Below are 13,198 nucleotides of genomic sequence, written 5' to 3' on the forward strand. Positions count from 1 at the left end.
CTAAATTCGTTTTGCTTTGTGGGATTCAAATTAGTCAGAGTTATTTTTGCACTTCTCTCATTTAGTTTCTTTCACCTTCAAGAATACTGCGGGATTTGGTTTTCTACAACCGACGATGAGGTTTTGAAGCAGTTAGTTTTTAATCTTAAGTTATTTCCCCTTGTAGCATCGTCCCTAGCGATGCTGTGCCAGAGCTGAACTGCAGCATGTGCCGCCCTCTGTGCCGCCCTCTGTGTCGCCCTCTGTGTCGCCCTCTGTGTCGCCCTCTGTGTCGCCCTCTGTGCCCCCCTCTGTGCCCCCCTCTGTGTGTTCCTCTGTGTGTTCCTCTTCAGTCAAACACAATCTCAGGTGGATTCAGAAAGGGCTTTTTCAATTGGCTGAGGAATTCATTTTCATGTTTTAGCCTTGGAGACGTCCTTGGTTCCTGTGCCCTTGATCATGACAGTCGGAAGCTCAGGCTGCAGCCACCCCCGCTGCAGCCACCCCCGCTGCAGCCACCCCCGCTGCAGCCACCCCCGCTGCAGCCACACCCCGCTGCACACAGGAGGGTTACGATCTACTTTTAGGTAACTGTAACTGGGTCGATCAGATCAGACAACGACATGATTTCATGTACGACACGTTCCCTTTCTCCTCTCCAAGTACCGGGTCAAGATAACCCCCCCAACATGAGTCACTGTCCAGTACAGCACATCACAAAGCCTGGATCGTGTCACATTCAACACAACACCCCAGAAACCAGCGATTCTATTCTACTTGGTAATCCCTGTATGAAATTAAAATGTTTCGACCACCGACCTGTGACGCAAAACCTCATTTCAGGATTTGTTAGACCGTTTCCCTTTAATGAGTTCTTCAGAGAGAAGAGAGATTGGAAGACGGCCGCGGAAATGATCCCAGGAAACGACATAAAACAGCACATTAGAACGAGTCCAGCCGTTAGGCCCCTTTCTCACCACAATAACCATAGCTAGGAACAAAGTAGTGAAGGAAGCACTTTAATTACGACCCCATATCTGTTCCATAATTAGATCGTTAAGGCTGGAGAGTGCAATTTCAATTAGCGCCTTAAAGCCTCTCAACACAGCGAGTGAGAGCAAGGGGTTTGTGTCGAGACAAGATCTTCAGGGCTCTGCTACACGCCCTGCTTCCTCCCGCTAGCCAGAGCGTGTGGGAGATGAGAACACACCGAAGCTTTGAATCGATTTAATCCATTTTGATTTTCTATAGAATTCTGGGGGGGGGGGGGTTATTTCTCCTGATGAAACCAGCCTTTGTTCCGGGGCGATCGAGGTCTCAGGGTTTGAAGAGAAAATGGAGAGGTTTCCTGTGTGTTTTCCCGAAGGTTGTCTGAGGTCCATTGTGTAGGGGCGGATTGAAAAACGGTAATTCAAAAGTATTGACGGCGACGTGTAAGATAGAAGAGAGAAACTCCCCCAAAGATGCTGAATAAATGAAGTGGTCTGAGGGTCTCAGGGTCGTGTTCTAGTCTGAGTGGACAAGCACACTGCAGCTGACGTGGTCCCAGCAGGGGGGGCATGCTGTGGACGAGAGACCAGCCCGAGGAGCCCCTCTCTCCCATGCTGTGGACGAGAGACCAGCCCGGGGAGCCCCTCTCTCCCATGCTGTGGACGAGAGACCAGCCCGGGGAGCCCCTCTCTCCCATGCTGTGGACGAGAGACCAGCCCGGGGAGCCCCTCTCTCCCATGCTGTGGACGAGAGACCAGCCCGGGGAGCCCCTCTCTCCCATGCTGTGGACGAGAGACCAGCCCGGGGAGCCCCTCTCTCCCATGCTGAGGTGGACTGGCTCGGTGGCCGGCCGGCCTGCTAGGTGTGGTGGATGTTGTGGCGTACCTGAGCTAGGTGTGGTGGATGTTGTGGCGTACCTGAGCTAGGTGTGGTGGATGTTGTGGCGTACCTGAGCTAGGTGTGGTGGATGTTGTGACGAGCGTACCTGAGCACTGCTGGGAGGAGCAGGGGGAGGACGACCGGGGAAAGTGCATCTGCTCCGAGCCAGGGGGAGGCAAAAACCCCACTGACGAGCTGCACACAGAAAACACACAAAGAAGAAGATGATGTGAGAAACACATGAAGAAGATTGTTATCCCAAATACACTTCCCCCTCTGAACGTGTGTTGGTACAGTCCTGGCACAGGTTCAGTCTGAACTCAGCTCATCGGCTAAAAACGAGCTGAATTAGCGAAGTAAACCAGAGAGAGCACTGGGGGATCGATACCCCGGTATCACATTAGAGCCCACAATAAATATCCTCACAGGAGAAACCTGCAGGCTAGACTAGGGAGGGAGAGGATTTGGCTCATTTTCGCCAAATCAAAACAAATCAAGGGCAATGAGCATTTATCACGGTGTCCCTGTAAACCAATTGTGGGCTGCCACTTTCGCTTCTCTGCCGCCGCGGTGCTCCTCCTGTGCAGATCTAATAAGGCTGCGAGGAGGCAAGGGCGATGCGTCAGTGCCTCGGGGCTGAGGGGGGGGCGGCTGAGGGGGGGGCGGCTGAGGGGGGGCGGCTGAGGGGGGGCGGCTGAGGGGGGGCAGCTGCGAGGCGAGGCCCACTGGGGGCCGACTGCGGAGGAGCGGGCCGGCGTGAAGGATGGAGAGGAGAGAGTGCGTCGCCCGGGAGCCTGCTGCTGCTATATTAAGACTCGCTGGGTCTCTGGCCTGATACATCATCCTGGCCGGGGGAAGAACAGCCCTCCTCAGGGAGACACAGAACCTGCTAGCTAGGCTGGATATTCATTCATACTAGTGACGGCCAACAGACTTTCAAATGTAGGTGCAACTTTTTGGGGGTGGAGGGGAGGGGGATATGCTTATCCAACACAGCGAAGGGCTGTACAAATTCAGAGGATTTCTGCGTTGATTTGTTTTTTTTGGCTGTTACCTCATTGTGTTGTGTTGGTTGGGTGTGATAACACTGTAGTACACCTGAACTCCAGAGCCAGACATGGTGCCCGGCATGGAGCCAGACATGGAGGCAGGGAGGGAGGCAGGCAGGGAGGCAGGCAGGGGCCCCTGGCTGGCCTGGCCGGGCAGGAGAATGGGTTGCTGATATGTTTGCTGTGGCACACCCTGGGAGCCCTGGGGCATGGATACCTGCCGATCCACACACACACACACACACAGAGAATGTTCAATGAATGTGTATGTGGAGTGTGTCTGTACTCATAACTGTAGAGATCATCGTAAAAAATGCAGTAAAACAATACTTCCAAAAGGAGCACCATAATGAATGATCCTTTATACAGTGTCAGGGGCTCCCAGAACAACCCGCCCCCCCCCCCCCCCCAGAGTTGAATACACACCTGATAAGATGGCATGGAGGGATACTGGGCCATCATGCCATGCATCTGATTCCCCATATTGCTGTGCTGACCGCCGACCATGTTCTGCCCCTGGGTGTGCTGGAGACCCAGCATGCCCTGGTAGCTCTGTGCTGGGTTAGTCATCACAGTTTGGTAACCTGGAGGGGAGACAGAAACGGCTCTGATTCAGTTAAACTCCGAGGCTCCGAATGACTTTTGACTGTACACTAGCAATATTTGTAGAAAAGCATATCTCGGTGCTTATTTTTATTTGGAGCAATCAATGATCCAGGCAAGTCGACAGAGAAACGTCTGGGTGGATAAATCACCTTCTGAACATGGCATTTTCAATCTTAAGATTTTTTTTTGAGGCTATACTTGAAGGTTGGAGGGAGAAAAGAGAGCTGTTTCTCTTTGAGTGGGTGTTAGAAGGAGAAACATCCTCAGGAAATTATAAAAGAAAAAGCTAGTTTTCTTTCATTGGGCAAAACGCGCCAGTGTCAAGGTTACCAGCGGGAACGCTGATCGCTCTGTGAATAGGGGGGGGGGGGGGGGCTGCAGGTGGCAGGAGGGAGGGCCGAGCAATTTTCAATTTCTCCCAGCTTTTGACCAGAACGACAGCAATCAATTTAGCCCAGATGAGACGAGAAGTGGGACAAAGGAATGGAAGCTCCCAGCGGGGGGGGGGGGGGGGGGGGGGGGGTGTTAGAGGAGATATTCTTAGTGCTATTCTTTCACCTCCACTTACAAACGGTGCATGGAGCGCATGTAATATCGAACGCACTCTGCTCTGAGCTGGAGAGCGAGAGAGAAGAGGGAGGAGACGAGGAGTCGAGAGGAGGAGAGTCGAGGGAGTCAGTTCAGATCCTCTTGTTTCCTGACTTGTGGCGGCTGAGCGTTGCCGGCGGCGACGTGCGTCGGGCTGTGGAGAGGAGTGAGGGGCGGGAAAAGAGACCGGTTCACTGTGAGAATGTGAGGCCTCTCAGACAGCGGCCCGGCCCCGCGTCCAGCCCCTCCGCATCCAGCCCCTCCCTCGGCGTCCAGCCCCTCCCTCGGCGTCCAGCCCCTCCCTCGGCGTCCAGCCCCTCCCTCGGCGTCCAGCCCCTCCCTCCGCGTTCAGCCCCTCCCTCCGCGTCCAGCCCCTCCCTCCGCGTCCAGCCCCTCCCTCCGCGTCCAGCCCCTCCCTCGGGGTCCAGCCCCTCCCTCCGCGTCCAGCCCCTCCCTCCGCGTCCAGCCCCTCCCTCCGCGTCCAGCCCCTGCAGCCCTGCAGGGAGGAGGAGGAGCCTGAGCTGTGAGGAGGAGCCTGAGCTGTGAGGAGGAGCCTGAGCTGGGAGGAGCCTGAGCTGGGAGGAGGAGGAATCTGGCCAGAGATGAGGAGTCACATATATGTAAAAAAGGTGCCCTTAGGATCGAAACAAATGCTCCCTTTCTCGCTGGGGTTCTGGCGGAGCGAGTAATCCTCTCTCTAGGCAGGCTGGAGGGGGGGGGGGCAACGTTCATAGTGTATTTGATTGGGAGATGGTTATTGTGTGGGCTTAGAGGGGTGAACACAATAGCCGACCCTGCAAAGAAACGTTCTCTCTGTAATTAGCTCCTCGCTCTGCTCCCCAGGCCCCAGGGGCACCGGCTAATTTCCCCTGCAGCAGTTTGCTAAGACGAGCCCATTGTGTACCTGCCATAAGAGGCGGATAACTCGAGACAAAGTGCTGAGAGCAATAGAAAAACTAGAAAGAAGGAGGGAGAGGAAATGTGCAAATGAGGGCTGAGACAGAATACGGAGAGAAAGAGGGAGAGAGAGGTAAGTACTCTCTACGCCGCGGAACACAATAACCAGCCTCTCCAGCGAAACACTCACCACACGAAGACACAGGAACTGGGTGAGGAACTATCATTCCTCACACCACTAAATATAACTGTGTGACAGGGTCAGGGCCTGAGACACCTGGAGGCAGGTGTCAGGAGGCAGGAGCCAGTGGAGGCCTGGGGAGCCAGGAGGCAGAGTGGAGGCAGTGTGGAGGCAGTGAGGGGGCAGTGTGGAGTCAGTGTGGGGGCAGTATGGGGGCAGTGGGGAGGCAGTGTGGGGGCAGTATGGGGAGGCAGTGGGGAGGCAGTGGGGAGGCAGTGGGGAGGCAGTGTGGGGGCAGTATGGGGGCAGTGGGGAGGCAGTGTGGAGGCAGTGTGGAGGCGGTGTGGAGGTGTGGGCTGGCTGGTTACCTGTCTGCTGTGAGGGCAGAGGGTTCATGGGCTGGCCCTGGGGAGAGCTGTACTGGACCGGGCCCACTGTTCTGTACTGCTGGCTGGAGAGAGGGTACTGGCCTGGAGCACAGTAACACGCTGGCATCTGGGGAGAGAGAGAAAGGGATTAAGTCCAACATGGCATACCATTAATACCAGCTCTGCAGAGGGCTCAGAGCAGACATTACTAGACGATCAGAGAGGGATGGTGGAGGAGAGGAGGGAAGAGGGTGGAGTACAGACCTGCTGCATGTAGCCCTGCTGCTGCATGACGGGCTGGTTGACGGGTGGAGGGGGGGGCGGGGCATAGGTCTGGGGGGGGCCGGGCTGGCCCGGGGGGCCCACCATGTAGCCAGCCTGCTGGGGTGGGGGCGGGGGGGGCTGGAGCACCACGGGGGAAGGGTACAGGGCAGCGCGGGGGTCCCGGCCCTCCAGAGACGCCTGGCGGCCCAGGCTCATGTGGCTGAACTGGCCCCCGAGGGGGTCTTGCTGTGGGGGAACACCGAAACACAAAGGAAGGTCAATACCTCCACCAGCAGACTGGAACAATGCTCTGTCTGTCTGTATGCCCATGCAAAACACACCAAGCTGCACTGAATGAAATCCTGACACCCTTCACTCAAACAATTAAAGGTTCACTAGGTAAGATTTTTTCTGTAAAAAAACTGAAATGTTTTGACGCCTGTGAACATGTTGTGTGAGCTAATGAGGCCATCAAAGTTACTTGGCAACACAGAAGCCTCAGTGACGGTAGAATGTCAGTTTCACATTTTTGGAGCGGCCTGCTACTTTTCAGCCAATCACGTTCCAGCACTCCTGTTCCAGCCAATCACCTTCAGTGACGCAGGCCTTCTTCCTTTGCTTATTTTGTGAAACTACTGCCAATCAAATTCGGGTTGGAGGAAAGCTCAGGTAACAAATCAGGGTGCTGTTTCTCATTGACTTATTTCTTAAAATGTGGATTTATTTGATAACGTTACCCCATTTAATCATTTCTTAATGTTATAATTTTACCCTTTGATCAGATCTAAAGGGACTGAGTGAGTGCAAGAGTTGATGATATAAAGTTCTAATATCAGAGAAGCTTCAAAGGTGGAGCAGAGCATCTGTTGCCAGAAGAACCCTCTCTCATCCTGACCCCTTTACTTGAATTTTTTGGGGTAGTTTACTTTTACTGGGCGCCGTGGTGTTGAGGGACTACCAGCATTTTTATTCATAGAATACTAAATTCAACATCTGCTGCACAATTAATAATTCAAAGCTGTCTACTACAAATGTAAAATTTGTATCAGTCGTTAAGGGATGTTTATTGATAGAGGTCAAAAAAGGGGTTATCGGAACACACGATGTGCGTCGTCGAGGGGGTAACCGAGGTAGCAAAGCACAACACATGAAATTTAAACTGATTTGATTAATCATTCATATTAATTAGATCTTACTGGGGAGCATTTCTTCACTGTTGGAAAAGATTCAATTCAATTTGCCTGGAGAAGTCTAGATAAGAAACTTTTCCTGAGAAACTTCACCAACGATCACTGCCCCCGAGTTTGTATTCTGTGTGTGCGCTCAAACGGTGCTCGGATCCAAACGTCACATTATGCATTCACAGGGCCAGTGGGCATTAACCAAAAATAGAATCTTGCTCCATTCATTTCACCAGATAGACTTTTCCTCATTTCTTATTCATCAGAGCCATCAATCATAGTCTGCACCAAATGACCCTGTAATATCCTTTTTTTAATTATTATTATTTTTTAACAGAAAGTATTCATTCTCTACTGGACAAAAACCTCCACCAACTTCCAATGCTAATGACAAACGAAAGTTACACTTTAGTACGATGACGTAGATGTCTCTACATCTTCTGTAGGGACATAACCCTCCAGAAGATGCAGGGTTACCACACCACAGCAGTGTGTCTGGTCACCAGACAACCGGCTCGCATACAAATCAACAGGGCAGTTCCCCACTCAGGATTAACGGGCTGAGGTACCGAGACAGCAACCAGGACACAAGCAGAGCTGAGGTGAAGGGTGGTGTGCATGCTAGCGCAGGGTAAAGCAGGCTAACGCAGGGTAAAGCAGGCTAATGCAGGATAAAGCAGGCTAACGCAGGGTAAAGCAGGCTAGCGTAGGGAAAAGCAGGCTAATGCAGGATAAAGCAGGCTAACGCAGGGTAAAGCAGGCTAGCGTAGGGAAAAGCAGGCTAACGCAGGGTAAAGCAGGCTAGCGCAGGGTAAAGCAGGCTAGCGCAGGGTAAAGCAGGCTAGCACAGAGAAAAGCAGGCTAGCACAGGGTAGTGAAAAGGAGTGCAAAGTAATGCAGGTTAGTACAAGCTAGAGCAGGTTAGTACAGGCTAGCACAGATTAGGGCAGGCTAGCACAGATTAGGGCAGGCAAGCGGAGAGTGGCACAGCTTAGTGCAAGGTAGCGCAGGGTACAGCAGGTTAGGGCAGGGTACAGCAGGTTAGCGCAGGGTACAGCAGGTTAGGGCAGGGTACAGCAGGTTAGCGCAGGGTACAGCAGGTTAGGGCAGGGTACAGCAGGTTAGGGCAGGGTACAGCAGGTTAGCGCAGGGTACAGCAGGTTAGGGCAGGGTACAGCAGGTTAGGGCAGGGTACAGCAGGTTAGCGCAGGGTACAGCAGGTTAGGGCAGGGTACAGCAGGTTAGCACAGGGTACAGCAGGTTAGTGCAGGGTAGTAAAGGGCAGTGTAGAGGAGACAGGTACCACAGTGTATTGTTGGTTAGGGGAGACGGAGAGGAGCTGTGTGGGGTACGGGGCCGCAGTGTACTGGACCGGCTGACTGGACGTCTGCAGGGGCCGCGACGGCTGGGGGGCGACGGAGGCCGGAGAGAAAGAAGAGAGGAGGAAGAGAGGAGGAGGAGAGAGGGCAGGGGGTTTAGTCAAAGACATAGTGAGGACAGAAAACAGTGCAAGAGGAGCCAGTATTTTGTTCCCCGCTGAACAAGCAGGGTAGAGGTCTATAGAGGTGAAGTAGGGATATTAGTTTATGGGGAGAGAGAGAGCCCAAAGGGGATGTACACAACTTAACGATAATGCCGTTAATTAGGACAAAGAGCTCTGTCAATACAAGTCTGTAATATGAAACATCATCCACCAAGGTCGACCGGTGAAAAATCATTTAGGGGATATTAAAATGTGGAAAGTCACAAGACGCCTTCTGGGGTTCAAAATTACAGGCCTACGCTCGGCGTCTCCTTGCCCAGACGGCTCACCTCGAGTCCCTGACGGTGTCTTGATTAGAGGGGCACGGCGGCTCTGCTCCACAGGGAGGGCAAGACGGCCACACCTTCCCCCTAACCAACCCCTGGGCTGTGCTCCTGCGCTGCACAGGTCAACTCCATTTCCAGCCTTGATTTTCCTCACTAATGAAGCTCAACCCCTTGGGCTCCCTTCTGTGTTTTTTTTGTGGGGTTTTCTTTCCCAGAGAGACTGTCTGTCTGACGACAACTCTGGAAGCTGCTGGCCCTGATCGCTGGAGGCTGGTATGCATGCTAATGACAGCAGGGGCTTTCACCTGCAATGTGGGGTGAGGTGTGTCTGGGGGGGGGTCTTGGTGTTAAGTTGACACTTGAACTCAATTCATTTATTCTGACAGGGGCCACAACTAAGGAGTGCTGCTGGTCACAAAGTTTCCTAAACAAATTGCACGGGGCGCGAATGTCAAGTCAGTCGCCTGGGATGGAAGGTTTAGGAGCGAGGGAGGCCTTGTCGCGTGCGTTGAGGTTGTTGACGATTGTGAGCCAGTGAGAAACTGCAGCGACGGGTGGAAGATGCCCAGAGGTTCAAATCAGACAAGCCCACTCAGACAAGCCAAGAAAACACTGTTTAAGAGGAAACACTGTGTTTAAGAGGAAACACTGTGTTTACGAGGAAACACAATCGTTGCGCTTGGTATCAGGGTCTCATGTTGGGCGTGTGTGTGAACTGCGTTGGTCTCGGGCATGAGTGTGTGTGTGTGAAGTGTGTTGATCCCAGATGTGTGTGTGAATTGCGTTGGTCAGGGGCGTGTGTGAACTGACCTGTGCGAGGGTGTGGTTGGAGGGCGGGGGCTGGTGGTGGCCGGAGGGGGCCGAGGGCTGGGTCCGGCCCTGGGGTGGGGGCACCATGCCAGGGTTGTAGATCACGGCACTGCCGTCTGGGTTCACAAAGGGCTGGCCTGGAGAGAGAGGACCGCAGCTCGTGACAGGGGAACAACACAACAGCTTTAACCAACCCTGAGCCCTCAACCCTGAGCCCTCAACCCTGAGCCCTCAACCCTGAGCCCTCAACCCTGAGCCCTCAACCCTGAGCCCTCAACCCTGAGCCCTCAACCCTGAGCCCTCAACCCTGAGCCCTCAACCCTGAGCCCTCAACCCTGAGCCCTCAACCTTGAGCACTCAACCCTCAACCCTGAGCCCTCAACCCTCAACCCTGAGCCCTCAACCCTGAGCCCTCAACCCTGAGCCCTCAACCCTGAGCCCTCAACCCTGAGCCCTCAACCCTGAGCCCTCAACCTTGAGCCCTCAACCCTGAGCCCTCAACCCTGCCAGCCCTCAACCCTGCCAGCCCTCAACCCTGCCAGCCCTCAACCCTGCCAGCCCTCAACCCTGCCAGCCCTCAACCCTGCCAGCCCTCAACCCTGCCAGCCCTCAACCCTGCCAGCCCTCAACCCTGCCAGCCCTCAACCCTGCCAGCCCTCAACCCTGCCAGCCCTCAACCCTGCCAGCCCTCAACCCTGAGCCCTAAACCCTGAGCCCTCAACCCTGAGCCCTAAACCCTGCCGGTCCTCCTCCTCATCATACACAGAACCTGAGCGAGAGACTAACATGCGTGAACAGAGAAAATGTGTATTCCTGCATTCAGCCCCACATCACCACAGGTATGGACACTGGAAAGTGAACACATTTACATATTCCCACATACACGTTGTGTCTGTGTAAACATTTATAATAGATGTGTAATTCTGCGTGATCAGGGGGGGGGGGGGGGGGAGCGAATCAACGACATTGAGAATCTGTAACATCACAGCTAGGCTGGATAATGAACTTTAATGTATTTGCCCCCCCCCTCTCCTCCTCTTACGAGGGCTCTTTTCTGGATTGCTGATGGAAAGAAAAAAAAGAAGAAAAAAAAAGCTTGGGAGTATTTCCTGAGTTGGGGTTGAATGCATTAAAGTATGCATGCGTTTCGCGCTGTGAAATAGCCTCACTCTGAAAGCCTTTTCCTAAGGAGAAGGTATTTTTCATGAAAAAAAAAAGGGAACTGCCACACAGTAATTCAGAGGCACTCGGCTCCAGTGTATCCATCACATTACCCAGAGCTCTCTCCGCTGGTTTATCGTCAATTGGTATTCTCTGTGCATCTGCGAAGGGCACATAACTAATATAGGCGTGTCACGAGAGAAGCGAGTTCAGTGGGTTCTTTGGCTGTTTTGCGCAGCACTGGTTCTCCTGAGTTGAGAGGACTGCATGTGATAGCGTGTTTTGCGCAGCACTGGTTCTCCTGAGTTGAGAGGACTGCATGTGATAGCGTGTCTCTGAATCTAATATCAAACATGGAGACCTGTGACCGGGCTGGGTTTCTCCCTTCACACATTAGTCGTCCCGTGACATGGAGGTGTGTGTGGGGACACGAGAAAAAAAACCTCCAGCATTTGCTCATTTGGCGAGCGGTGATCTGCGTGCGCCCGTCACAGTGACCGTGCTGTGACCCTGAAAAGTACCTCTCTCTCTCTCTCTTTATGCCGTCAGGTGCAAAATTAATTTCTGGGCCTCATGGATGAACAGAAGACTTCCCATTTGCCAACTCCTTAGGAAAGGTCAATAAGCAATTACACACACTGGCTGGCTCTCGAAAAACATATTAGTGCCAGCCATATACCCAGCCTTATCAGCCCAGCGCATATTTAAGAACGTGGGGCCGGACAAGGCAGAGAAGACAGAATATATTATACATCAGAGAGCAGACTATTCATTATTTTCTATATTCAATAACATGAGGTGTGGCTTCATTATCCCCGTCTCAGCAACACTTTGGGGAATTTGTTTTGACCAACGTCGCCTATATTGATCTAGTCAGACAGCTATCGTTTCTCAAAGTGCTTCCCAAAGTGCTTCTCCTCTGTGGGTGAGGAAGGGATGGAGGGAGAGAGGGAGAGAGGGAGGGAAAGAGAACAGTCTCATTTGCATGCAAGCCACATCATTAGACAGCGACTTCCTGTGTCAACTCATAATTCGAGGAAAAAAACGTTGATTCAGTTTACTTTCTAAAAGGACAATCAAAGCGTCGAGGCAACTTCTAATTATCGCTCTCCCAAAATACTCCATACACGGCATCCAAACTCAAACAGGCATAAATAATGCATGACTGCTGGCTGTTTAGCTTGTGTATCCTCTCACCAACTTCACTCGAGAGAACAAGATAAGCCCCCCCTCACAACCCCCCCCTCCATCACGACACTCTCCCTTCCCTGAACCCCGCCGTTAAAGGAAGAAGTTAGAGAGTAAGTAGCAGGCTGTGAGGGTTGTTAGTTTTGAAGGATAAGACAGGATTCAAAACGTGAAAGCACAGACAAACAAGACAGAAGTGTTGTGGACTGTCTCCCAATCCCCCTGCCCACGTCTGGCCTCCAGTGTGTGGTCACCTGACCTAAACCAGGGAGGGTGGGGTGGTCTACCTGACCTGAACCAGGGAGGGTGGGGTTAGGGTACCAACCTGTGTGTGGGTTGACCAGGATACTTCCTGGCGGTATCCCTGTGGCTTCCAGCGGAAGCAAATAGTAGCTAGCGTTAGCGGAGGCCGGTGTTGGCGCAGGGGCACTCCGGCCCACCTCGTACAACACAGAGCTACTGGAGCAGGGGGCCGGGGGGGCGAGGGGGGCCAGGGGGGCGAGGCCCGTCTGGGTGAGAGCCGGGGCCATAGGGAGGGGTGGCTGGGAGCGAGACAGAGAACCCGTGGACGACCCTACACTACTAGACGAGTCAGAACCTGAGGGGGGAGGAGAGGGACGAATAGGGAAGAAGGGAAGGAGAGAGGGAGAGGAAAGAAGGGAAGGAAGGAGGGAAGGAAGAGAAGTTCTTAGCTGAAAGACACAGCAGAGGAACCATGCTTATCTAGTCTTGCAAAGACAGTATGAGTAGCATGCCTGGTCAGTAGGTTAGAGGAGGACATGGTGAAAGCTTGAATTCAGTGTTTTCATAGCGGGTTTGATAATCCTTTGTTTACATTGAGCGTTCACTCCAAGTTAGTTACGTACTTATGAGATGCTAGCTAAGGTCTTCTGAGGATTCTTTACAAAATGCGGGGTCAGATTTTAAATTCCAAACGTACATAACTAATTATCTATTCTAATTACATGTGGGAGGAATGCCTTCATAAAATTGCAAAAGATAATGATTTCATCAGCACTAAATGACATGTTAATTAATTTCTTGATTAATGTCTTCATTTAGCTATTCACTTTGTTTTCCAAGCACAACCGCGGTGGTGCAATGTACGCTTAATGAAACCGTCACATAATTAGATCATTAAAATGATCAAGATCTAAGCTGTGAAGCTAAATAAAACATCATTGAGAAAGTCAGTTGTTGACATTCATGAGGGGGAGGGGGGGGAGGGGGAGCCACTCACAGGTTTGG

At 52.7% G+C, this 13,198-nt stretch overlaps 1 protein-coding gene across 9 annotated transcripts in view; it reads right to left on the minus strand.

The window, feature by feature from the left end:
• LOC134017115 (R3H domain-containing protein 1-like) overlaps positions 1–13,198 on the minus strand; it is a 44,929-nt gene that overhangs the window by 3,390 nt on the left and 28,341 nt on the right. For 7 of the 9 annotated variants that reach the window (XM_062456446.1, XM_062456445.1, XM_062456444.1 and 4 more), the window contains 8 exons: positions 12,276–12,548; positions 9,602–9,738; positions 8,286–8,387; positions 5,802–6,047; positions 5,538–5,664; positions 3,324–3,481; positions 2,903–3,114; positions 1,955–2,043 (listed from right to left, as the gene is read on the minus strand). In XM_062456446.1, the coding sequence (XP_062312430.1) occupies positions 1,955–2,043; positions 2,903–3,114; positions 3,324–3,481; positions 5,538–5,664; positions 5,802–6,047; positions 8,286–8,387; positions 9,602–9,738; positions 12,276–12,548 (1,344 nt within the window). The remainder of the gene's footprint in view (positions 1–1,954; positions 2,044–2,902; positions 3,115–3,323; positions 3,482–5,537; positions 5,665–5,801; positions 6,048–8,285; positions 8,388–9,601; positions 9,739–12,275; positions 12,549–13,198) is intronic. The other 2 variants (XM_062456448.1, XM_062456451.1) reach the window with 2 other exon arrangements.

The sequence above is a fragment of the Osmerus eperlanus genome, chromosome 3 (genome assembly GCF_963692335.1).
Source record: "Osmerus eperlanus chromosome 3, fOsmEpe2.1, whole genome shotgun sequence".
In the NCBI taxonomy this organism is placed as follows: domain Eukaryota; kingdom Metazoa; phylum Chordata; class Actinopteri; order Osmeriformes; family Osmeridae; genus Osmerus; species Osmerus eperlanus.